This window comes from Apium graveolens, chromosome 8 (genome assembly GCF_009905375.1).
Source record: "Apium graveolens cultivar Ventura chromosome 8, ASM990537v1, whole genome shotgun sequence".
NCBI classification, from domain to species: Eukaryota; Viridiplantae; Streptophyta; class Magnoliopsida; order Apiales; family Apiaceae; genus Apium; species Apium graveolens.
In genome coordinates this window covers 44,825,126-44,852,853 of record NC_133654.1, presented here as the reverse complement: position 1 = coordinate 44,852,853, position 27,728 = coordinate 44,825,126, and the positions used below count along the sequence as shown (strand labels likewise).

General features: G+C 34.9%; 2 protein-coding genes across 2 annotated transcripts; both read right to left on the bottom strand.

The window, feature by feature from the left end:
• Positions 1-758: 758 nt before the first annotated feature.
• Positions 759-6,649, bottom strand: LOC141679067 (pyrophosphate--fructose 6-phosphate 1-phosphotransferase subunit beta-like). Its single transcript, XM_074485547.1, has 16 exons — positions 6,383-6,649; positions 5,718-5,879; positions 5,204-5,325; positions 4,789-4,842; positions 4,530-4,636; positions 4,300-4,405; positions 3,554-3,617; positions 3,344-3,432; positions 3,084-3,215; positions 2,737-2,907; positions 2,532-2,647; positions 2,242-2,353; positions 2,022-2,106; positions 1,531-1,575; positions 1,336-1,404; positions 759-1,034 (listed from the first exon to the last, which is right to left on the bottom strand). Exons 1-16 carry the CDS (start codon positions 6,570-6,572, stop codon positions 958-960), a joined length of 1,701 nt encoding a protein of 566 aa, XP_074341648.1. The 5' UTR covers positions 6,573-6,649; the 3' UTR covers positions 759-957.
• Positions 6,650-9,501: 2,852 nt separating this feature from the next.
• Positions 9,502-11,889, bottom strand: LOC141677159 (light-induced protein, chloroplastic-like). Its single transcript, XM_074482925.1, has 3 exons — positions 11,374-11,889; positions 10,399-10,594; positions 9,502-10,093 (listed from the first exon to the last, which is right to left on the bottom strand). The coding sequence occupies exons 1-3, from the start codon at positions 11,781-11,783 to the stop codon at positions 9,779-9,781; spliced, it is 921 nt and encodes a 306-aa protein (XP_074339026.1). The 5' UTR covers positions 11,784-11,889; the 3' UTR covers positions 9,502-9,778.
• Positions 11,890-27,728: the final 15,839 nt, after the last annotated feature.

The following is a 27,728-nucleotide window of genomic DNA, read 5'->3' as shown; positions in this document are numbered from 1 at the left end:
GATATTTGTATAGCGGATTTAGGGATATAAGAATATACGATTCTGTGTGTAAAAGAGTCAATATGTTACTATATTATTTTTAATATTAATTATTAAATGTTAAATGTTAATGATTATTTTTAAAAAACTTTTTTAAAAAAAATATATTTTTTTTATTAATTTCAAACTTTGACCAATTCGGCCGATTTTTGACCGATTTTTCAAAAAACCGTACTTTGACCCGATTAACGCTTAATCGAAACAGGATCCGTCCGAACTCCGATTAATCGGTTAGTTGGCCGATTTTTAGAATACTAGGAATCACTTGTTGGCAGAGTGCGACTCTAATTGGCACATAGTAGAAATGAATGAAACGGTTTGAGAATAAGTAACTTATGGCTTAAATCGTGATTGATAAGTTATAAGTTGATAAATGTTTATACGTTATCCACGTGTTTGGATAAGTCAGATTTTTTTTAATTTAAATAAACTAAAATATATAATTTTTAAATATAATTATTTTAATTTTTAGATTTTAAGTTAGATTAACATTTTAAAAAATTAATTTTTTAACTAAAATTAATAAAAAAATGAAAAATCAAAAATAAGTTGAGAAAAAGTACGTCGTTACTCAGTTGTAAATTAAATTTATAAATTGGGACTCGTCAATAAGCTGTCTACCTTATAAGATTTGCCAAACAGGCACTTATTCACTTATTCGTATTTAAATCTAACAATTTAACATTAGTAGCCAAATATTAGGGAGGCATCAAACAACAGAAGCAGGAAAAAACATAATTATTTAAGAGGACTCCAAATGTAACATCAGCTTTCTTGTTATCGATCTCATTCCACAGATCAGACAATCTCTTACGAAAACAAAAGTTTTAAAGCCTGAATGATTATATAAGCAAAATGCTACAACCTCGAGTTTGTCAATGATGATGTTAAGGCAGTAGCTATGCTTGGACCAAGGAACTATGCATGAACTCCAAGCTCCAACAATAAGGTGTGATTAATTTTGTCAGATTCTGGCCCAGCAAATTGTATTGGACCTGTAAATTGGAGACCAAAATCTGAATTAAGGTTTCTACTGCTTAAGATTTAGTAAACAAAGTCTGTAGGAATCATTAAACTAAGGCGAGTATGAGTCGTGTTATATTAATTTCTATAGAAAATTTGGATCAAAAGATAACAGTCAGTCAGCGTAAGCACAGAATCGACTAAAATTCAGATTATGAATTTAATCTATTCCCGGTAAAAGTTCATCAAATTTAAAAAAGAAAAGAAAAGGGTATAGGGGCTATTATTCTGGAAAATAGTACTTTGAAAATTAATGATATAATAAAGGTGTACCTGGACTGATGTATTGATTTGTAAGAGCCCACTCTTCACGCATGGATGCAAAACTTTTGAATGGTGCAGCTGAAGAGACATTACAAATAGATCGCAGTTTGTTGGAAATAAGCACGTAGGAGGTACACACCAACTGAAAATTTGTTTCTTTCTAAATGCAAATTATGTATACAAAGCTGTGCAGAAATTTCCTACCTTCAAGCTCCACCATTGCCTTTTTAATGACAGGCTTCAACTTCCCTGCATCACATGAATAATTTTCAGAAAAGAAAAATAAAACATAGAAAGGAATCCATTAACTGGAAAATGGAAAAATATATAAGGATCATCTACTTTGTCAAGTACTAAAACTTTGAGATATCGATATTGAAAGAGAAGGTCAGAAATCATGTTGATTATAAGTCTTTTCTTTTAGGAAACTCTGTTTAAAAGGGATTTTCAATTGTACTCAAATCCAGGTGTTACCATTTAGCATAGCATAATGACTAGAGCCAAGAGGATGACTATAAACTACCTACGACCATTTAAATCGACGAGAAATATAACAAATCTTATGTACGATTGTTGAAAATATATATTCCTCCGAATTCTAGCAAATTTCATGGAGTTGCAAGTTTCTGTCTCACCAACCCTACTAAGCATCACAGGGTTATATAAGAATGTGATTTATGGTATCTTTACTTTACCATGTCTCCTTTCAACATCCATTAAAGAGGTCAATGCAGTACCACCAACAGTCCATTCCTCGACAGGCGCAGCCAAATTCCCAACCTATAAAAATATCAGAACCAGTCAAATGAATTATCCACTTGTGGTAGCTAGAAAAAGAATTTAATCTCATAATCACTGAATACTACTTATTAGAAACTGTATTTGGAAGAAGTATAAATGGCAGGAAGCACACACCGAAGAAATCAATCCTGTCTTTCCACTGTGAAGTAGAGCTCCTGCACCATAACCCAGTGCATAGCAGTATGTAGCATCAAACATAGAAGGCAAACCACACCTACCTTCATAGCTAAGAAGAACACGTAATTAGAAAACGCATTACACACTAATTATGGTGACAGATCATAGGGGATGCAAAAAACACAAAAAAGATATGAGCTCATTAGCAGAAATATTAGAGACTGGATCATCTCATTATAATAATAATAATAATAATAATAATTCTTTTATATGATGACAGTTTGTACCCAAAAAAGTGGGATTGCCCTTGAAAATGAGCCTTATATTTTCCCGCTTTCTTCCTCTGCTCCAACTCAGCTTCAACCATTTCAATAAGCATTTTCTCTGTTTCGATTTTGGCAACCTAAAATAAAAAACAAGTGCATACAACCGTTACAACTGCACAGCTCAAAATGATGAACTCTTACATTGAAGGAACAAAAAGCTGATTACCTGGACATTTCCATGCGGATCTCTTTCAAGCATCAATTGCTCCTGAATTGCAGTAGGTAGTAATTCAAAAAGTTTCAGAGATTGAGTTGTAAGCTTCAGTTTCCAAAGACCGCCTTCGTCAACAGTTTCATGGGCCAAAACTTCATTCAGTTCTGCAATGAGCTGCTGCACCTGTAAATAATGACAGCAAAAGCAGGAGGAATGTAACTTCTGTACAGTGTACTTGTACTGAACTTATAAAGAATGCTTTTGTGAGCACAAATTACTCGATAGCATCACAAACATTGAAGTATACTCTAAAAGGGCATTAGCACAAAGAAGCTGCCATAAACTAGAGGCCGGGTTACCTCAGGGATAAAATCAATAAGCCCTTCGGGAATAAGGATTACACCATAACTATATCCAAGTTCTCCACGCTTGCAGATCACATCAGCAATGTAGTTTGTAACATTTTTAAGAGTCTCCTTTTTGCTGGCAACCTGCAGCGAAATTTTAGCAAGTTCATTTAGACAATTAGACATAGAAGATAAGTGCATCTCATTCAATAATCCATAATATTTTGCAAGTGCTCAATGATGCAATACAACCTTTTTTTGTTTTGTCTTACCTCTTCTCCAATAAGAGTAATATTTGGATGAGTTTGTAAAGCACACTCCAAGGTAATGTGTGAAGCAGCACGGCCCATCAGTCTTACAACTGTGAATCAGTAGCAGATACAATTATAGTTATACTTAAACCCATCAAACAGATAAAAAAGTTAGAGGACTTAATATATAGAAATAAGGACATCCGAAACAGAAAAATGGGAGAGCATTACAATGGTAATATTTTCCAGTAGAACGAGCATCAGTCATGACATTTCCAATCATTTCAGCATAGATCTGCACAAATATATGCATACTGCTGAATAGTATTTCCATAATAGAACGAAAAAGTTTAAGGATGGAAAATGATCAACATAAAGCACATAAAGAATGCACGGAATGCATTTGAGATTTGCACAACGATCAACATAGCCATGGATAATCGACAATTTGACATACTATCCAGATTATATGTTTGTAGGATGCCATACTTCATCCAAATATATAGTAAGATAAATGAACTTTTAGCTATGTAATACTTAAGTTGCTGATTTAGCTTAATTGGAAAACTGATTAGCCTATTGAAAAAGAATAACATACACATTCTATACAAATATTATGCTCGTGTGATGGGTAAAATAGATTAAGTATTTCATGCAGGAAAACTTATGTACAAGTATACCCCTATTAGTATATACAGTGAAAAGTTTGAATTAAATTCATGGCTGTGGTTTCATATATACTTACTAACAGAACTGCAATTATAATTTCATTAGCAAGATCCCTGTATGGTTTATAATAGACATTATTAGTCTGAAGGCACCTGAACGACAGACTCTCTTACATACTATAATTAATGTCGAACAAAAAAAAATGAAATAATCAATGTCTAAACAAAGAAATGAAAAATTATCAGTATTCCGTGTATTCAGTAGATACGGAGTATAAGTATGAACATATGAAAGTCTTGAGGTGAAACCTTGCATGCAGTATCAAATCCAAAACTTGTGGGGACCTCTTTGCATTTCAAGTCACCATCAATCGTCTTTGGGCATCCGATCACTCGGGTTTTCAAATTATTACTCCTGAATTATGCAATCAAAGTACTAGCAATTTATAAGTATGTTCAACCGAAGTACACATGGTTCAAAATCAAGGCACAACAGAGAATGAACAGTAACATTTCTAATATATATATAGTAATATCACCTAAAGTTTTCAGCAAGGAGGCAAGCATTGGTGTTTGAGTCATCCCCACCAATCACAACAATCCCATCAAGATCCAACTTCAATGCTGTTTCTTGAGCTTGCTTAAACTGGGATCAAATACATGCCATCTCAGTTGCTGACCATCAATTGCGAGATAATGAACTTATATAATTTAATACTTGTAGTCTTGTAGAGTATGATCTATGTTATTAGGAAAAGGGTATTAGGGCACAATTATGAAGCACGCTTAGAGTAAAACCTGTTCTTGAGTCTCAATCTTGTCTCTACCACTGCAAATCATATCAAATCCTCCCTGACAAAAGGAAATTAGACTTGTTAAATTTGACTTCATCAAGCCATATTTATAAGTTAAACACATTTAAATTAAAGGGATTCCACAAGCTAACAGTAAAGTACAGTCAACAAAGAGGTATATATGAACATTTGTAGAGCATACTTATTCTAATGGGTAAACATACAAATGAAAAGTAATTTTTTTTTCGTACACAAGATTCATACATACTGGTTGCAAGTGACTCAATATTTAACTGGAACTGGATTCTAAGAATCTAAGTTATATCTGGGACCGAAAGATGATAATAGAATTATTGAAAATCAGAAGACAGGCTCAGTAAATTATAGTATTGTTTTTAATGAATAAAATTTTTTTGCACCTGATTTCTGTATGGGTAAATGTACTCTGAGGTTAATGTTACGTATTTACACTTCATGATCCCAGCAGGTCCACCTTTGAAGCCATACAATGTGCTACCTTTGCAGTGCTCCTGCAAATAATCTAATTACATGTACAAAAATGTATTAATTTCAAGCAAATAGATAAAATTTGCATAAAAAGTATTCTACTCATCAGAATCCTGCCCCCCTTTTCAAGTTTATCAATATGAACTAAAATCTCCAGGTATTAATGTCACCAGGATGGAAAACAATGGAATTCGGCAGTTTGCTTACGAGTTCCATCAGTAAATCTTTAGAATTGTTGACTTTTACAAGACTTGGAATCAGTAATGAGTAGAGAAGTAAAAATATGGTTCAATAATTTGTCAACACCTGATTCTAATATCCGTATTATAGATTCTTGATAGGAATCGAATGGTGCTCTGTTGGTGTTCTAAAAAATAATGTAGTACGACATATTTTTATTAATGATATGAAAGCAATAATCCATACCAAAAATACCAGAGATAACATTATGTCCTCCTGGAGCTTGGCCTCCTGATAACACCACACCAATTTTCAACTTCTGGTCAGACGCTACTTTACTTCCATCTCCCGGTACAAACAGTGCTGATGGCTGTCCATTAAGGCACGGAAACAACTTTGCAATCTCGTCTGCAAAACCAATTCTGACTAAATTTCAACAATCTATGGATCACAATTTACAAATTTAGCACTTAGTAACTACATGTCCACTCTATTTTTAAGATTCAAGACCAAATTAAAACCAAATATAGCCTAATAACCACATTCAATAAAAACAAAATTTAGTCTTTTTTTCCATCATTGCAAATGCTCTAGTCCAAATATTTACATTATTAATCAGATCTCACGCTTTTAAGATATAATATAAGATCCTATTAACGCATCCTCCTAATAGCTTTAGGAGCCATAGCCGTTAACTTAACACACACATACATTTAAACTAAATTAATTAACACACACATATATTTAAACTAAATTTTAAATGAATATAGGAATCATGATCAACAAACGAGCACAAAATATATACATTAATATCAAATTTAAATATACACCAAAACCCAAAAGTGTGTGTTAAAAATAGTCGAAGAGAACAGTTTTAACGCGAGAACACAAATATTAAAAAGATGGGAGACCTGGATTTCCAGCTGCGGAACTAGCAGGACCGTCAACAACATGGAAAGAATCCTTAATAACTTTAGGAAGAGGAAGAGAGTGATCTAAACGACTGTTCTGCACGTCACTATACACTGTCGCTAAACGTCCCGTTACCGGAGTTTTAACGACGGAGATATCGCCGTTAACTTGCATTGGAGAAGGCGCCATTCAAGAAAAAAAGAAGGTTCTAGAAGTTTTTAACGCAAAAATCGATTTTAACGCAGCTGTTAAATGTAAATTGAACGTATATATAATGTTATCGTTGGAGTGTCCGTCAAGGTGGTGAGAGAGGGTTAAAGTGGAATTTTATAGTGTATGTTAGCTGAGCCGTTGATTAGAGATGAAGGGTCGAGATGAACCGGTAGAATTAGGGTGAGATTTTATTTGGAAAATAATAAAAATTTACCAAATTTATTCGAATATTGGATGATTTAATAATCATAAAATTAAATTTGGATTTCTTTTTAATCTTTTAATTTAATACGTATATGATAAGACCTAACTTGTCTCAGCACAAGATTGGTAGGTTAAGGAAAAGGCCGTGCTACCATAGACAGCTGAGTTGGTGAAAGCAGGGAAATGTGATGTGGAGCAAGAAAATGAAGTTACCATGTTTACAAGATGTATAACACCTAAAAGATTGCTCATTCCGGTCAAACAACGACCAAACATTCTTGATAATAATAAATTGGTAATTTGAGCTGAGCGCGATAAGATAATTCAAGTGATTTTCAATTAATTTTATAGCCTCATCCTCATATGTATATAGTCTTCACTTAAACTCGGATCTATAATTTCATGGCTTCAACTATGGCCTCAGAAATTAATTGTTTTATTACCCCTAACTAATATGACTTGAATAATTTCCCAAAGTTACATTAGTAGTGATTAATTTGACAGTGTCACAACGGAAAAGTAACTGAGCATGATAGCCAGATGTGTAATCCTATCCTATTTAGTACTTGACAAGGTGATACCATATAGAGAACACATAACAATGCTATCAAGAAGAATAAGAATCATGTTTTGTAATTATATATTAATCAAATAACTAAAGCAAGATCTTCAAACTTAAATACCAAATGTAAAGTTGTGTTTTTAAATGAATGGGTAACATGTCAATGCACCTACTTATTGCTTCTTGTTCTCTTATCAGTACTTCACTATGTGTCCATGCATTACATGTACACTGAACCCTTGAAGAGATTCCTATTCCTTTCCAGCTGTGTGTCATCTTTGGAATTCTGCAAGGGGGATATGCTTAGTAAAAACACTAATGCAGCAGAAACAACTTGTTATACTCTTAATGAATCGCTAACAAATCCTGCTTTCTTAATTCAAATTTCTCTATGTGATTAAAGTTTTTGGGTTCATCATTGGTTGATGTCAGTCATTTTGTTACTTCAATTGCTGCATAAAAGTGCTATATGTAACAACCACCAGACAATGTAGCAAGTGCACGGTCAGGAGCGGGAGTCGGAACCGAGGGGGAACCAAGGGAAACTAAGCTCGGCTGAGCTGAAAATTTTAGTAAGAAATTATTTATAATGCATGATTTTTAGTTAAAATTCAGTAGAATTTTTTTTAAAACCTACCTGACCTCTAATAATTAGCGATAACTCAGTGAGCCCCCATTGTTTTGTGATCCTGATTTCGCCACCGCATATAGTATTAAGTATTTGTCATTAATGAAACAAACATTAGCAAAGGGTAGTTTAGATGGAGTTCTTAATTATAGCTGAAATGATGAAACCATGTGAATCATATTTGTTAATAGAAATTCAATAAAGGGTATGCAAGTGTTTTGTATTTTACTTGTAAGACTAAGAAAAAACTTGCATTGATAATGTTATGGTTCCCATTTGGTCTTGACTAAAGAGGAATGGTTTTAGCATCCACCAAGAGCTACCAGCTCAACTTGTTCTTTTCCTATCCTTTTCTGTTATTTTTTTTAAAAATTAAATTCATACATTATTATTAAAAGGGCACAAGGGAAATCCATTGAACATTAGTATAAACTTATAACTTATTCATTAGAAAAGAGCTAATTTTAGGTAGCCCTCCAATCATTTTTTTCATAATTATTGCAAATTGTCTAGTCCTCAGGGAGAATCATGATTACACCAGCAAACTTGCAACTTCAAATACATTATTTGTTTGCTCAAATTATTCTCCATATATATTTAAGAATGCAGGGCTCTGGAGAACCAAAGAAACAAAACCATAAACCAAAGGGGTGTATGAAGGCCTTCGTCTGCTGCAGCTCTAGGCTTAGTGTCTCTTCATCTGACGAAAGCCCGAATTTGGATATATCCTCGACCATGTCAAGCGTAGCACACCATGGTTCAAGAGAAGTTGGATCACATGATTAAAGAAAGGAGGGAAGCAAGGCGTGATGAGAGAAGGAAATCTAGAAGTGCAGGGACTAAGTTTGTCGTAATGGTGGCAACCGAGAAGTCATCTAATGATCCTAGAGAAGATTTTAGAGAATCAGTAGTTGAGATGATTACGACGAATAGGATTTCTGAGCCAAAAGATTTGAAACGACTGCTGAATTATTACGTTTCAATGAACAGAGAAGAATATAGAGGAATTATACTTGAGGTATTCCATGAGATCTGCACTTGCATGTTCTTAAATTGTAAATATTACTCATGAGTCCTGAAAATGTAATATCCTGTCTTGCAAGTAGTGAACATCTCAAATGTTACTCTGAATTTCTGCAGGAAAGTCAGTTCCAATGCAATTTCATGCAGCTTAGGGAAATAACATTCTGTTAACCCTTTTTAGTGCATGGCTCTATATTAATGAATCCTGTTTGTAAACAATCTTACACTCACTGACAAGTTTGGGCCAATTCTGGGACACCAAGCTACATCCTTCCCAAAAGTTTGCAAACATTTCCCATCTCTGGGGACGATATTAAACACATATCAAGCTTTTACCACAATTCAGAACATATCACAAGCTTTCAGCAAATCGGAACATATGGCTTCTTTCCTACTCTAAAAGACATTTCTGACAAACTTAACAAATTCTCTCCTTGCATAGTTGTAACATAATATCTGTTTGTTCAAGCGAGGTAGAAGACAAAAGCGATAAAAAACTCTGTCTCACAAGGACATTTTCATAGCAGTGTACGCGGACACAATTGAGGTTTCCATTATTCACGCTGCATAAAATATGTATATATCATCTTCCACTTCGAGTATCTGCCACAAGGCTATACATAGTATATACCTATAATAAATTGTCGGACTCAAATTCTATATCACACAATAAATACATATAACAAAACAACCAGTTCTTTATAATGTTATTTTTCTACAAACCAAAGTTAAAGATCACCATTCTGCCGAATACATATGGAGTTTTCATGGTAACAACAGTGGACAACCTTCCTTAATCAGAACAAACACGCTTCCTCCATCTCCCCTTGAGATTCGAATCTCTTCATCAAGGTATGTGGTCAAAAGCCACGATTCTGCATTTCTGGCAGGGATATTAAACTTGATTGGTGGTTGGCTTGAAATGGTCTTTGCAACAGAGGAAGCAGTGTCTTGTACAGAAGTGAACAAGCCTTTGAAGGGTGATAGGTCTACATTCTGTCCAAAGAGTTCCACATTTTCTGGTAACACAATCGAGTCTGTCAACTGAGGAGTTCCAATGATACCTTCTTCAAACTTTATCTGTTTAAAAAACAAATATATATAATAAAACTGAAAAGCAAAAGGTAGCACATAATAGTATTATAGATGACAAGGTAATGATACTCAGTGTTTGCAATCTTAATATTATCTGTCTAACCAAACAGACAAAAATTCGGATAATTCTTACTCTGGTTTTGTAATAGCTCATAAATACAAACATATGTAACACCTCTTATATGATTTGGTCAAAGACATGTATACCGCGCATACTTCCTGAACCCCTAAAATGAATATCTCCGAAAATAGATAGTAACATATTAAGTAAAGGCAAATAGAAAACAAACCTGAACACGTTTGGGACTTCTGACTTCAAACTTCGCATTTGTAGTAAAGGAAGAGGTAGAGTATGGTCCTGCAAACTGAACACTGTTCTGGACGGTAAAACTGTAAGCGTCAATTGTCTGTGATATCTCCTCCACCTTCACCAACGGCAATGATCCTCTTGACAACAAAGGAAACAAACCCGAAAATGATGTGTACCTGCAGTCCAGTAAAATTAGTATCATTTCATTAGTATAATTACCTTGATCCACCTATCAGAAGCTCATAGCAACACGTAATCGTAAATGACAGGTCATAAAGTATTTGCATGTGTTACTGCATTAACATATATGCTCAGTTAGATATAATCCAAAACATAATCATGCTTAATATAACATACAAGGTGACAATAAGCTAATATGTTCAACCATCTAGGTGCTTTTCTCCTGCTCAAGTAACAAAGCTACAGAAATCAAATGTCACAATTACATACACCATCAACGTGTGCACTGAAAGGGTTTCATATCAAACTAACCACTGATTGTTTCATATCAAACTAACCACTGATTCCACTACAGTCCCACCCGTTCGTAAGCGAGCTCATTTAAAATCACTCAATTCATCAAATAGTGTCATATAGTGACAAACATGGTTTAAACGAGCTCCTGTAGGAACGAGTGGTCTAACTGAGACATTTTTGCGGAACAAGTAGCCAGTTCATTACAAAATCCAGATTTAAAATCAAATCTCTCCACCCGTTGCTACTCAGCTAAATCAAACACATGATCTACTTTTATTTCTATCCGTACTTTCTCCCCAATTTTTTTTTAAAAAAAGTACATAATTCTATCAATTTATCGAAATTATAAAATTTTATCAATTTATCAAGATTATCGAGCTAAACAACAATTCAATAACTTCTACACACATATATCATTATCACTACCAAAAAAACACTTCTAATTACAATTTTCCTTGCACATAAAACAAAAACTTACGAGAGAATCCATTTGCCATCAAGAAGACTCAACGCCTCCGTAGGCGCAGGAGTAGGATTCTTCGCCTCGAGCTGCGTAATCAGCTCAACGATCTCAGCTCTCGTCTCACTCGTAGCACTCAATCCTCTATTGGTTCCATAAAATGACTCCACTAACTTCTTCTTCAACACCTCTATCTCCGTCGGCTCCTTGGGAGGCTCCTCCGTGGCTGTACCAGGCGCCGCTGATGACGATGACTCGCTCTCGGCGCGAATTCTAACTGATTTTGGCGCCAAAATTGTGGAATTATTAAGGGCGTGTTTGGGGGAGAAATTGAGGGAGTTAGGGCGGAAGAGAGCGAGCTTAGAGGTGAATTGAGAGGTGATGCAGAGGGATTTGAATTGGTTGAGTTGTGATGATACTCCACTCATTTTTGCAGAACTGTCTGTGTGTGATTAGTGTGTGAAATGATCTGTTAAGAGTGGAGGTGTGTGTAGATGTTAAACATACGTTTGTAAGAGAGACGTGTGTAATTTTTTGTCAGGACTCGGGAGAGACGTGTGTATTTAAGTGTGTTGGTTTGTGGACAAGGCGCATGTACATGGACGGTGTTACCCTTTAAAATTTAGACGCAAAATACACCAAATTCACTCCATCGATATTTATAATTAGAGAACTAATCAAACTACATCAAATTCATGGGAGTTAGTGTTTATTGTGTGTTTTTGTATACATATTAGAAAAACCGATATACTTATTATGATCCTTCAAAATTTAGTACGTGCAACCGGGAGCCATATATTTAGGCGTTTGGATTGTCAATTGAAATCAGAGAAATATGAATGAGAATTAAGAGAATTGTGGTTAATAAAAAAGTAATGTTAAGTGAAAAATGATTTAATATATTTAATAAAAAATAAAATTCTCACTCTGAATCGTTAAATTATTATTCAAATACTAATACATAAAATTGAGATTACAGTTTTTATTAACCAGACTTATTAACCATGAACTCAAACATCCTTGGGTTTGGGGTAACATGTTTTGAAATCCAAGGAGACTACCACTTTTACAGTAGGAGCCGTTCGCAGCGAGAAGCATGGGAATGTCGTTAACTAATAAATTTTGAATTTGATTTTCGCACATCTCATTCAAAATAAAAATATCGTTGACCTGTTAGGATGGATGATGTGAATTGACGGATTATGAGTTTAATTTTTGTTCAACTCACTCAAAATAAAAATATTGTTGATTGGGTCCATTCTCTTATAAGGGGACTTATTAATTTATAATTAATAAATACTCTTGATATGTATCGATGAATATTTGTCGACTTAATTTATTAGGCTAATTTAAAAATTTTAAGTTGATAAGTTGGATGTTAATAATGACGTATTTTTTCCCCAACTTATCTTATTTTTTTGTTTTTTTAATTAACTTTAACTTTAAAATATATGTTTTAAAATATTAATCTAATCTAAAATTTACGGATTAAGATAATTATATTTAAAAAATATCTATTTTTATTTATTTAAGTAAAAAAATCGAGTTTGTAAATAAAGTTATCCTAACACTTATATAACTTATAAATACTAATTTATTTATTACTTATAAATCACATATTCATTTTCCATTACAAAATACTTATTTTAAAAAAAAAACAGTATCATATTCAATAGAGCCGGGCAGAACCGGAAACAGGGAGAAATAACGAAACGAGGGGTCACTACAACAAGAGGATGACACGTGAGTGAGATGTTTGTATTTTTGTTCGGTTGTCTAATTTTAGGACGGAAAAAAAATAAGAGGCGGAGTGTAAATCGGGAACTAGGTCTAAATTCATCATCTGGAATGTTTGTATATACCGGGAAACGTCGACACCTTTTCTTCTCTATTTTTTGCATAAAGTGTTATTATTTAACAATAATAGTAATATTTATAAAAATATATTAAAATTAAAAGAAAGCATAACAAAGAATAAGTTAATTATTTTTAACTTATTGTTGTCGAGTAAAACTTGAATGTGTCTACTGTTAACATCGCTGAAATATGAAGTCTTTTTAAACATAAAATAAAATAAGTATTATATTTCACAGTTGCAGAACTCCACAACAATCCTGTCTAAAAATATGAGCAATAATTTTTTTTTATAATTAAACACAAGCACAACAGATCAACAACTGTTGAACGGCCTACAAAATACAAACACTTGATCACAGCAGAGTATGGGACAAAGTGGTTAGTGTTATAAATAAACTATAAACTGTAGAGTAAGAAATGGAGAAGGAAAGAGAAATATCGTAAAAGTATTATTATTTATTCTGTGATTGTTCAAGTACAAATAATTAGATAAAGATTCTATTTATAATAGTGTTTTATCAGTTATACTAAGAAAACTTAATAGGTAAGTTTTCTTAGTTAGGTTAACAAAATCTTAATTTTCGTGACAAATTTCTAATATTAAATTAAGTCTTTCTTGATAAGTATCACGAGTCTTCCTTAGTAAGTATTGCGAGTCTTCCTTAGTAAAATTTGACAATCATTATTATAACACTCCCCCTTGATTGTCAAATGTGAGTCTCTCAAAGATTGGTTGACTCGTTAAAACCTTGCAAGAAAAAACCCGGTGGGATAAAAACCTTGACGAAGGAAAAAGAGTACAGTCTCCCCCTGAATAAAATATCTCCCATATTGACATCTTCATGTAATATGTTCTTTAATCTTCGCATTCCGATGTTATTTCGTAACTTTTCAAATGTTGATGTCGGTAGTGACTTTGTAACTATATCCGCCACATTATCACATGATCGAACTTGTTGTACCTCAATATCTCCATTCTCTTGTAATTCGTGAGTGTAGAAGAATTTTGGTAAGATGTGTTTTGTTCGATCTCCCTTGATATATCCTTCCTTTAACTGTTGCAAGCCGAATTATCTTCAAACAAAATAGCAGGGCCGTCTGTGACATTTGATAATCCACATGAATGCCGAATATGTTGGATTATGGATCGTAGCCAGACACATTCCCTACTTGCTTCATGGATTGCTAGTAATTCTGCGTGATTTGATGAAGTTACAGCCATGGTCTGTTTTGTAGATTTCCAAGAGATAGCAGTACCGCAATATGTGAATAAGTAACCTGTCTGTGATCGTCCACTATGAGGATATCAAGTATCCAACATCTGCATATCTAACCAGCTGTGATTTCGAATTATTTGGAAAGAATAATCCAAGATCAATTGTCCCGCGAAGATATCTCAATATATGCTTGATTCCATCCCAATGCCTTTTAGTTGCATCTGAACTGAATCTTACTAATAGATTCACATAAAAAGCAATATCAGGTCGTGTGTTGTTTGCGAGGTACATAAGAGCGCCAATTGCACTGAGATATGGAACTTCTGGTCCAAGTGGATCTTCATCTTCTTTTCTGGGACAAAATGGATCATTTTTAACTTCAAGTGACCGAACCACCATTGGTGTAGTCAGAGGATGAGATTTGTCCATGTAAAATCTATCAAGAACTTTTTCCGTGTAGGTTGATTGATGAACAAATATTCCTGAAGATAAGTGTTCCACCTGTAAACATAAACAGAACTTTTTCTTTCTAAGATCTTTCATCTCAAACTCATTTTTCAAATAATTAGCAGCATTAGTAAGATCTTTAGAAGTACCTACAATATTCAAATCATCCACATATGCAACAATAATAACAAAACCAGTTTGAGATCTTTTAATAAACACACATGGACATACTTTGTCATTAACATACCCATCATTCAATAGGTATTCACTAAGCCTGTTGTATTACATACGACCAGATTATTTCAGTCCATATATTGATCGTTGTAATTTAACTGTAAATAAATGACGGGTCTTAGTCTCATCCAATTTTAATCTTTCAGGAATTTTCATATAGATATCACTATCAAGTGATCCATATAGGTAGGATGTCACAACGTCCATCAAATGTATTTTCAATTTTTCCATACAAGCCATACCCATAAGAAAATGAAAAGTAATTCCATCCATCACAGGAGAGTAAATTTCCTGACAATCAAATCCAGGCATTTGAGAGAATCCCTGGGCTACGAGTCGGGCTTTATATCTTACAATTTCATTTCTCTCATTTCGTTTTCATACAAATACCCATCTGTTCCCAACGGGGACCACACCAGCTGATGTTCGGACTGCAGGTCCAAATACATTTCTCTTCCACAATGATTGTAATTCTTCCTGGATTGCACTTTTCCATTTTGGCCAATCATCTCTTTGTCGACATTCTTTCATATTTTGTGGTTCTGGATCGAAGTTCATAATAATATCACATGCCACGGAAAAAGTATATACATCATCAATTTCAATACTCCCACGATGCAATAATTTTCCGTTATGTACATAACTCAATGAGATCTCATAACTTTCAGGTACCTTTGCTTTTACGAAAGCATGTGCCACTTCAGGGGTAATATCCTGTTATGGTGGTTTTGTCACTGCCACTTCAGGGGTTTTAACCTCTTCAGGAGGGGATACCACTTCTGGGATATTGTATGGCATACTTACCACTTCAGAGGCATGTCCAATCGTTTTCCGTTTTCGTGGTACAACATCTTTTGCACCAACTAGTCTACCACGCTTATGGCGTGGTTTTGAATTACTAGTCAATTCTTCGGGAACTGATTATGACTAGGTATTTCAACCCTTACTGGGGTATTAATGGCAAGTATATGTGATTTAACAATATGTCTAGAATCACTAAAAATATATGGCATTTGATTAGAAATATTTTACATATGAATAATTATTTAAACTTCAGATTCGCATTGATTAGTTCGCGGATCTAAAGCATTTAATCCTGATGTATTCCATGTCAAGTCAGGGTTTATCTTATGCAATAATTTATCTCCCTCTAATGCCGGAAATATTGACTCATCAAAATGACAATCAACATAGCGAGCACTAAAAATATCCCTAGTTAGCGGTTCAAGATATCTTATTGTTAGATGTATTTGATAATGTCATGTCTAATATGATTTGTGTTTAGTTTCAGATTTTACCTAAACAGGACAAATCAGTACTTAACTATAAATCAATACTTATACTGAAGTCAGAACTTAAGTGGTCAGAACTTAAGTTATCAGGAGATATTTATCAGGAGATTATATTAGGACTTAAATGTGATTTTCAAATAAGGAAGGCAACTGATTGAAAGGAAAGAAGATCAAGACAAACGCAAGAAGAGATATGCATGAAGAAGGAATTCTATGAAGAATATAATACTTGGAAGAAAAGATATCTGATTGATATATTTTAGGAAGCAGAATTATATTCCATATCAATTAGCGATTATCTTGTAACTGTGTAGTATATAAACACAGACATAGGGTTTACACTATAAGTGTTATCATTATCGAGAATAATATTCATTGTAACCCTAGCAGCTCTCGCGATATTTGTTCATCACCGAGAGAGGACAATTCCATATTGTAACAGAGTTTATTATATTGAATAAAGTCTATTTTCTGTTACTTGAGTTCTTTAATTCAATTTGATTGTGATAAACACTGTATTCAACCCCCTTCTACAGTGTGTGTGACCTAACAAATGGTATCAGAGCAGATCTGTTAACACACAAACAGTTTAAGATCTAAAAACAATCATGTCTGAGGAAGAAACTCCAACCAAGCCCACCAAAACCGAAGAACCTCCAAAGACTCAAATCCATAGTCGATATGAGACTATTAGAGTTCCCATTCTGAAACCATCTGAATATTTCATATGGAAGGTGAGGATGTCTATGTTTCTGGAAGCTACTGATCCAGATTATCTTGACAGAATCAATGAAGGACCACACAAGCCAACCAAATTCGCTGTTGTAGTTGCATGTCAACCAGCAAAGTCTGTACCAAAGGAGAAGAATGATTACACTGCTGAAGATATCTCTTCAATTGCTAAGGATGCTAAGGTACGACACTTACTGCATAGTGCTATTGATAATGTAATGTCAAACAGGGTAATCAACTGCAAGACTGCAAATGAGATATGAGATGCTTTGGAAACAAGATGCCAGGGAACCGAATCAATTAAGAAGAACAAGAAAACTATACTTACTCAAGAGTATGAACATTTTGACTCAAAGCCTGATGAGTCAATAACCGGTTTATATGACAGATTTGTCAAACTCTTAAATAATTTATCACTAGTCGACAAGGAATATGATCTTGAGGATTCAAATCTTAAATTTCTGTTAGCACTTCCTGAAAGATGGGATTCGAAGGCCACCACTATAAGAGACAACTATAATCTTGAAGAAACAACTCTTGATGAAATTTATGGGATGCTCAAGACTCATAAACTTGAGATGGAACAAAAAAAGCAAGAGGAAAGGAGGAAAGTCAAGGATAGTTGCTCTTAAGGCTGAGGAGGAATCTTCCAAAGCAGCTACCTCAAGGAAAGGCAAGGGAAAAGCTCTCATCACAAAGTCTGATACTGAGTCATCAAGTTCTGATAGTGATGATGACTCAGAAACTGAAAGTTTGCCTGAGATGGATGGTGGTGAAGAGATGATGAAGCTGTGTGCTCTTATGGTGAAAAGAATCATAAGAATTGCATACAAAAAATTCAGGAAGGGAAAGAAATTTTCCAGGAAAGGTGCAAGTTCTGATAAGAAGAGTTTCAGAAAATCTGAAGGCAAAGGAGGGAAGTCTGACAGAGGAGATTACACAAATGTCAAATGCTACAACTGTGGTGAGAAAGGCCACATATCTCCTGATTGCAAGAAAGTGAAGAGTGACAAAGGCAAGGCTCTTGTCACAAAGAAGAAAAGCTGGACAGACACTTCAGATTCTGAAAGTGAGGAAAACTATGCCTTGATGGCAAATGCTGATAGCAGTTTTGATGCTGCTGAGTTAAAGGTACCTCAAACTACTTATGCCTTTCATACTGATGATATTAATGAGTTGAGAAGATATCTTAAAACCATGTTCATTAGTTATAGAGATCAAACTTTAACATGTGAAAGATTAACTTCTGAAAATCTTGCTTGTAAAAAGAGGAATGATTATTAGAAAAAGAGTTAGTCATGTTCCATCAAACTCAGAAAGATAGAGATGATGCTTTTTATGTTAGGGATGAAGTACTTAAAATGAATGAATCTCTAAAAACTGAGTTAGAAAAGGAAAGAGAGATTATCAGAACTTGGACTAACTCTGGCAGAACAACTCAGAATTTGTTAAGTAGTGGAAACTGGAAAAAGGGCTTAGGTTATGGAGATGATAAGAATGATAAAGGAACTGTAGAAATTGAGCCTATAGTTGTTAAACAAAAGCCAAAGTTGAAACCTGTTAAGTTTGTAGCTGTAAAGTCTGATACTGATAAATCAGAAGTTAAAGAGGAATTAACTTCTAGCAAACTAAAAAAGGAAAAGCCAACTGAAGTTAACGTATGCTTAATGACAAAGAAGCAGCTTAAGCATAAGCTGAAAGATGTTAAGAATGTAAACAAGGTAAAGTCACCTAGGAAAAATAGGAATGGAAAGGAAGGTGTGAATAAAAGTAATGATTACAAGCCTGTTCCTAATGCTCCTAGAAAAACATGTTATAACTATGGAAATTCTAACCATCTGGCTTCTTTTTGCAGGAAAAATAAGAATATAAACTCCTTACCTTCAAAGTCAGGAGTTAAGAGTCAGTTTGTTAGATATAGACCACAAAATCCTTGTTTTCATTGTGGTAGTTTATGGCATTTCATTTATACTTGTAAGGAATATCATAGTTTGTACTATGATTATTATCAAATAAACCTTCTTTAAAGAAAGTTAGCATTGTTCCTTCTAGTGTAAGTTCTGATACAAAGTCTGATAGTGTAAATGCTGATAAGAAAAATGTTAACATAAACTCTGATGCTAAATCCGCTGCAAATGTTAACAAACTTAATAAGGCCAAAGGATCTAAGCAATTCTCGGTCCTTAAAACTAATCATTAATGGTCTTTATGATTGCAGGGCAACAGGAAAAACATCCTAGTTCTGGACAGTGGATGTTCAGGACATATGACTGGAAATAAAGCCCTGCTATCAGACTTTGTGGAGAAAACTGGCCCAAGTGTTTCTTATGGAGATGGCAACATTGGACAAAACCTTGGGATATGGCAATATCAATCTGGGGAATGTCATCATTGAAAAAGTAGCTCTGGTCTCAGGACTTAAACATAATCTGCTGAGTGTTAGTCAAATATGTGACAGAGGTTATCATGTGGATTTCTTTGAAAAACACTGTGAAGTTGTAAGCAAATCTACATGCAAAGTTGTTCTGAAAGGATACAGGCATGGTAACATTTATGAAGCCAAGCTTTCAACAAGTATTGATGGTTCTGCAATCTGTCTGTTAAGTAGAGCATCAATTGAAGAAAGTTGGAATTGGCACAAGAAACTCTCTCATTTAAATTTCAACAATATAAATGAACTAGTCAAGAAAGATCTTGTGAGAGGACTGCCAAAATCAGTATTTGCTCCTGATGGCCTTTGTGATTCATGTCAGAAGGCTAAACAAAGAAAATCTTCATTCAAGAGCAAGACTGAATCATTAATTCTTAAGTCTTATCATCTACTACATGTTGATCTATTTGGTCTAGTGAATGTCATGTCTATTGCAAAGAAGAAATATGCTATGGTCATAGTGATGAGTTCACCAGATACACATGGGTGTATTTCTTGCACACAAAAAGTGAAACTGCATCTATCTTGATTGATCATGTCAAGCAACTGGATAAATTGGTCAAAGATTCTGTGAAGATCATAAGAAGTGATAATGGCACTGAGTTCAATAATTTGATCATGGAAGAGTTCTGCAAAGACCATGGAATCAAGCAGGAATTTTCTGCTCCTGGAACTCCACAACAAAATAGAGTTGTTGAAAGAAAGAATAGAACTCTTGTTGAAGATTCTGAAGCTGTGCAAACTGCTTGTTTTACTCAGAATGCAACACTCATTAACAAGCATGGAAAGACACCATATGAGATGGTGAAGAAAAAGAAGCCAAATCTGAAGTATTTTCATGTATTTGGATGCAAGTGTTTTATTCTTAAGACTCATCCTTAACAGCTATCCAAATTTGATTTAAAAGCTGATGAATGAATTTTTGTTGGATATCCACTTTCCACAAAAGCCTTCAGAGTCTACAATTTAAGAACAAGGGTTGTCATGGAATCTATCAATGTCTCCTTTGATGATAAGAAGAATACTGGACTTGAAGATTTCAATGATCATGATCAGCTGAGATTTGAAAATGAAGATTTAATTTCTGATACTGTAAATCCTGACAGTCTAAATCCTGATACTACAAACTCTGATGGTTTAAACTCTGATGTTATTGAAACTGTGGTGACTACGCCAAAGGAAGATGCACCTGTGCAGGGGGAGCATACTGAAGATACAGCCACATCTCAAGAAGTATCAGAACCTACAACTGGCTCTTCAAGTTCTGATTCATCAAGTTCTGATGAGCCAAGTTCTGATAATTCTGGAAACTCAATTTCTGAAGGATCCAACTCAGAGAGCATAATTTCAGGGGAGCATCAGAAAATGTTGATGAAGACAACATGGATCATGGGGGAGCATCCAGTTCTAGAGAAAACCTTCCATCTGCAAGGAAGTGGACTAAATCACATACACCTGACTTAATTATGGGAAATCCTGATGCAGGTGTCAGAACTAGAACAACTACATCAAATGAATGTCTATATAATTCTTTTCTTTCTCAAACTGAACCAAAGAAAGTGGAAGAAGCTCTTCAAGATGCTGATTGGGTACAAGCAATACAGGAAGAGTTAAATGAATTTGAAAGAAACAAAATCTGGAACCTAGTGCCAAGACCAAAGAACAGATCTGTTGTTGGTACAAAGTGGGTGTTCAGAAACAAAACTGACAGTGATGGCATAATAACAAGGAATAAAGCAAGGCTGGTTGCAAAATGATATTCTCAACAGGAGGGAATTGATTATGATGAAACATTTGCACCAGTTGCTAGATTGGAAGCCATAAGGATATTTTTGGCTTATGCTGCTCACAAAAAGTTTACTGTCTTTCAAATGGATGTGAAAAGTGCTTTTCTCAATGGAGAATTGGAAGAGGAAGTATATGTTGAACAACCTCCAGGCTTTGTAGATTCAAAACTTCCAAATTATGTCTACAGGCTTGATAAAGCACTTTATGGCCTTAAGCAAGCTCCAAGAGCATGGTATGAGACTTTAGCTCAGTTTTTTCTGCAAAATGGATTTAACAGAGGAACTATTGACAAAACACTGTTCTACCTCAACCATGGAAAGGACTTACTTTTGGTGCAGATATATGTTGATGATATCATTTTTGGTTCTACAAATGACAGACTTTGCAAGAAGTTTGCCAAACTGATGCAGTCAAGATATCAAATGAGTATGATGGGGGAACTTAGCTATTTTCTGGGCCTTCAAGTCAAGCAGAATGAAGAAGGCACTTTTATTTGTCAATCCAAGTACACCAGAAATTTGCTGAAGAAATTTGGAATGCAAGATTGTTCAAGTACATCCACTCCCATGGCCACTGCAACAAAATTGGATAAGGATACTGGTACATCAGTAGATATTAATAATTACAGAGGTATGATTGGCTCACTACTCTATCTAACTGCTAGTAGACCTGATATTATGTATGCTACCTGTCTTTGTGCAAGATTTCAAGCAGATCTAAGAGAACCTCACTTAACTGTTGTGAAAAGAATTTTCAAGTACCTTAAGGGTACAGCTGATCTGGGATTGTGGTATCCCAGAGAATCAGACTTTAAGCTAATAGGTTACTCAGATGTAGATTTTACAGGATGCAAAATTGATAGGAAAAGCACAAGTGGAAGCTGCCAATTTCTTGGAGGCAGATTAGTTTCTTGGTTTAGCAAGAAACAAAAGTCAATTTCCACATCAACTGCAGAAGCAGAGTACATTGCTGCAGGAAGCTGTTGTGCACAGATTCTTTGGATGAAGAATCAGTTACTGGATTATGGGTTAACATAGTTTAAAATCCCTATTTACTGTGATAATCAAAGTGCTATTGCTATGACAGGTAATGCAGTTCAACACTCAATGACAAAGCACATCAACATTAGGTACCACTTCATAAGGGAACATGTGGATGAAGGTACAGTGGAATTCAACTTTGTTCCAACAGATCAACAACTAGCAGATATCTTCACAAAACCACTGTGTGAAGCTACTTTTACAAGATTGGTAAATGAACTTGGAATGGTTTCAGGTTCTTTCTCTAAATCTGCTTAGTTTATGTTCTGATACATCAGATTTTATGATCAGTATTTATAGATATTACTATCTTTGTGTATTCTGTGCTTAAATTGGAAATTGTTTAAGTGCTGATTGTTGTCTGATGTGAAATTCTAAACTCTGATAGTGATATGAATATTTCTGTGACTTCAACCCAATGAAGATAACTGTGCTAGATGCTGACCTAGTAGTCTTTAATATATTAAAGTCCCATGTTTTAAGTAATTGTTTATGTGGAAATCTTTTAACACAAGCAAATTCTAATATTGAGCTTAATTAAGTTTACTTTGTGTATCTTATTACTAAGTCAAAAACTAGAATAGTGATTCTTATCTGTTAAGTTCTGATGTTAGTAAATCTGATGGATGTACTAAGTGCCGATAAACCTCACTTATCAAAAGAAAAAGGAAAAGAAAAAGGGAATAAAAAATCAGGTACTCCTTTGAGATCTAGAGTAAAAATGTGGAAGGAAAGACCCAAGTGCATTGCTGGTATTAAGTAAGATGCATCCGAAAAGCAAAAATAAATATTTTCTTGGTGACTTTTCACACTCTTTGATTACTGGAGAAATACTCTGATAATAGCATAAATTGTGATAAGCAGTCATGACTCACTTACACTGAGAAGCCACTGTAAAATGGAATTTCAAAAGATGCATAAAATGAGCACAAAACAGTTGAGGTGGACTCATGCATGAACTCATTCTAAAGTAGACTTCAGAATCATGACAGATTTTGAGCAAAGTTCTTAGTTATGCCTTATTTCTAAGATGTACTGAAGTGAATCAGACTTTAATCTTTATCTGATATTTAGCTTACTGCACACACATACACTCCATATGAATGATGAAAATTACTATGGTGATAAATGTGATTTTAGATGAACATGTTAAGTGTCACTTGTATAAATTCTGAGGACAAGTTATGATGAAAGTTCTGATGATTAAGTTCTGAAGAAATGAAATCAGAATTTGTGTGAAGAATTACAGAAATAATCATTCTCTTTTCGAGTTAAGGAGTCATGTTCTGATGACTGTTAAGTTCTGATATAAGTCTAAATTCTGATATTAAATCCTGATTCTTTACTTGACTTATTTATGGTTAAAATCTGACACAGTCATATTTAAAATCAGAATATGTTTGGGTGAGATATAAACAGTCAACATAATTTGGGTTAGTGGTACTCGTATATGCACAGTAATTTTTACTTGTTTCGTGTGCGCATTAACTCCTATTTTAAGCTTCCAATGGCTGTCCTTATTACTCATCAATCTAGGGAGTCGAGGGGTCATCATTTTTACTTGGAATTGTTTCCTAGTCCTCCCGTCTCCTGGTATTCTATTGGTTATTTAAACCAATGATTCATTCCAGCCAAAACATCCTTCACCTTCTCACAAACTCACTCTTTTTTTATTCATATCACCAAAAATTGTTCGTTTTAACATATTCTTGAATTATAAAACTTTCACTATTGAGTTGAGTTGTGCTTACTGGCAGCAGGAGTGGCATGTCACTGCCATTCCTGATGAACTCTGGGATTCGGTTCCACAAGAGGTTCACACCGAACTCTTGTTTTTATCAATGGAGTATCATCTCCATCTTGATAGATTGGAAGAAGAAAGGAGAGAAGCTCTCCATCAGCAAGAACGGATTATCCATCTTGCAGTGCTCTTCGTCAGCAGCAGAAGGAGTTAGTCGTTAGGCTTCTTAGCTTAGGACTAAAGCTGTTGATATTAGACATTTTAGACTAGGACAATCTTGTAATTTTATGCATGTAATTTAAATTTCATGAAATGTATTTGCTTAATATATTAATGAAATTTTATCTTTTTGCAAGATTTAGTCTCTGAGTCGTTTCATATTCTGATGACATTTTAACAACCTGATACTAACCATATTTTGATGACCTTTTTAGCTCTGATACAAATCAAGTTCTGATTCTGACGTGGCAGTATTTATTTACTTGGTTTATTTATGGTCATTCTCTCATTGGTCATATTTTTACAGAATATTGGTAAAGCAGTAATAATAATTTATTTAGTGCGGACAATTTTAAAATTGAACATAAAACTGAACGTCCTTGATTAATGGGATTACTTGGTAATTGGAACGGTTTTTCTCCTTGCAAAACTGCATGTGATAAGTAATGATTACTGAATACCCATGCCCATTAATTATCTTTTACTGCTGCATGTCTGACAGGTGTCTCAACGGTTTTTTTTGTGTATAAGTAAAAGAGAGAAAAGATTGTAAAATCTTTTATTTACCTTCATATTTTATCTCTCTCTTTTTACTTTTATTCTCTCTCACATCTACTGATGATTTTTCATACAGACATTTTATCAAACACCCTACAGGCAATTTCTCTCTCACGTATTTCTCATGGCACCCAAGGACATAATTTTTGATGGAGCTACGTTTGTTCCTAATAACTTCTCTGCTATTCTTAGCAAGTCAGAAGCCCCATCTGAACTTCACTTCATTCAGGACTTTCTTGCTAGTTCTGATATTGGATATGCTCTAACCGAACCTGAAGCAGTCTCTGGTACTCAAGTACTGGAGTTCTGGAGAAACGGTGTATATGATGATGGTGGTGCTCAAGGGTCCCCGAGTATTATTTTTTCATCAGGGGAGGATGAGTATGTTGTGATTATCTACGGTTCGACAAGCAGTACAGCTACCTGAGAACTGTGTTTATTCTACTGTCGAATAGCCAGTTCTTCAAAACATGATGGCCAGTCTGGGATATGAGAAGATATTGGCAAAGCTGGGCCAGTTGACGAGATCTTTTATAAGGAGGGAATGGAGTTTCTTCTTTGACTGCATAACCAAGGCTTTTGCAAAAAAATGTTCCAATTTCGATGCAATTCCTATATTCAGCTAACAAATCGGGTATGCTCTCATAAATCAAACTGATTTTGACTATGCAAGTGCTGTCTTAGGTTTTATTGGGGATAGAATGACAGAAGATAGAACTACTGTTTATTTTTCTAGATTCTGTCAGCTTATCTATAGTTTCTGTTGTGATAATAAGCCCCAATCTGCTAGTGAATTAATTTCATCATTCAGACTAGCTAAAAGAGCTTTTAATGACTTATTATCTACTGATAATAAGAAGGCTGTGTTAAGACCCCTCCTAATTCCTTTATCTGTCAAACAAGCCTTAATAAACTACGATCCAGTTAAATACACCGAACTATATCCTGATGTACAACCATCTGAACCTCATCCATCAGCACCTACCACCTCTACTCAACCACCTCAAACTTCTCAACCTCAACCTTCAGATCTTATAGTGCAGCCTTCATCTTCCAAACCTAAGAGGACTAAGAAAGTACCTCAGACACAACAGAAGAGAAGGAGATTCATTCTGTGAGATGAATCCGATGCTGAGGAACAGGTTCCAGTATCAGAACCTGTTGTTATAGAAGCTGAGAAGGTCTCTTCTCAGAAGGATGTTGATATTGGGAGTTCCAGGCCCCTAAAAAGGCTTAGAAAGCGTAATTCTGATGATACAGCTCCTAAAGACTCCTCAAAAGCTAAAAGATTCAAATCATTGGCAAAAAGGCCTGAAGATTCTGGTAAAGGAATGGAAGCAGCAGCTAAGGAAGGGGGTCAGGAATCTCTGATCTCACAAGACCCTGTTGAAGCTCACAATTCTCCTAGTGCTGATCCAGACCTTCATACAACTCATCAATCTCCAGTACATGCTGATAACCAGGGGCCAAGTGATGAAATTGACATCCATAACTTGGAAGTGCCTCAGGTTTTGCATCTAGAAGCTCCACCAGTTCCAATCACTCCACCACCAACACCATTTCTTGATGCTGATTTTAATCCAGAATTACCTACAACACCTTCTCTGCATCTAGATACTGAAGATCAGATTTTAGGTGAGCATCAGAATATGGTTGTTGATCAGAACTTAGTTGGAGATCAGCCCTTAGAGGATGATGTTGAAGCCTCAATAGCCTCTCATACTATTCTTTTATCAGAAGAAGCTGCTGATGCTGATTCTATAAGTTCTGATGCTGCTAATGATGAAGTTACTGGTGAAGCTGCTGCTACAAATGTAGATGCTGATGCAGCTGGTCCATCAGGACATGCACCTCAACAAACTGTTCATAAAGCTGAGATAGTTAAGAAGTTTGTTACAGGAGAAGCACCAGTATCTTGGAGTGAAACTCCCAGAGGACAGGAGTGGACTAAGGAGTGGAACACAGTTACCTTTGTTCCTTCTGAAAAGATTCTTGCTGAGCATCTTGCAAAAGCTGATGAAATGCTGATCAATGATGATTTCAAGACACAACTGAGAGTTACTGCATTGAGTACAAGGCACCTTCAAGGTCAACACTCAATAACTTATGACAATGTGAATAAAATTCAAGAAAACTTGATCCAACAAGATATGAATCTGAAACTTGAAAAGAAAAGGTTTTTCCAACCTACCTTTGACAGAATTGCCTACATTGAGAAAACCCAAGAGAAGCAACAGTCTCAGATTCATGAAATTTTGAAGAATCAAGCTTCTCATCAAAATTAACTCAATGAGATCCAATCCTCAGTGGAATTGCTTGTCTCTCTTTTATTACCTGCTGATGCCAAAAAAGGGGGAGAAAGTAATTAAGTCCAAATGCAAACCTATTAAGACACTGAAGGGAAAGGATGATGGAAAATATGATCCGGGAAACTCTGGAATGGGTGGAGGTCAAGGTCAAGGTAAAGGTCTTTCATCAAGTAGAACTGGAACTACAAGTCAAAGAACAAGTTCTGATACTGGGAGAAGAATAACTTCTGATACTGGTAAAAGGATAAGTTCTGATGAACATCTGGAACTTGATGAGGAGATTTCAAGACAGTTATTTCTGAAAGAAAATCCAAGAATGGACTTTGAGAGTCTAAAGGAAGAAGAAGCTAGACTTAAGTTAGAAAAAGTCAACTCCAAATCTGAAGCTTCTATTGTTGAAAAGAAAATTCCTAAGGCTAAAGGCATTATGATAAAAGAAAGGGTAAATCTTGAGGCAACCAAGGCCAAATCACAAATGCAGATAGATCCAAGGTCCAAGGGCAAAGAA

Coding starts and splice junctions, on each gene's coding strand:
- LOC141677159 (XM_074482925.1), bottom strand. CDS start 11,783: ATGAGTGGAGTATCATCACAACTCAACCAATTCAAATCCCTCTGCATC. Junction 10,595..11,373: donor GATGGCAAATGGATTCTCTC/GTAAGTTTTTGT, acceptor ACTGGACTGCAG/GTACACATCATTTTCGGGTT. Junction 10,094..10,398: donor GAAGTCCCAAACGTGTTCAG/GTTTGTTTTCTA, acceptor TTTTTTAAACAG/ATAAAGTTTGAAGAAGGTAT.
- LOC141679067 (XM_074485547.1), bottom strand. CDS start 6,572: ATGGCGCCTTCTCCAATGCAAGTTAACGGCGATATCTCCGTCGTTAAA. Junction 5,880..6,382: donor TTCCGCAGCTGGAAATCCAG/GTCTCCCATCTT, acceptor TTGGTTTTGCAG/ACGAGATTGCAAAGTTGTTT. Junction 1,405..1,530: donor GGCAATGGTGGAGCTTGAAG/GTAGGAAATTTC, acceptor ATGTCTCTTCAG/CTGCACCATTCAAAAGTTTT.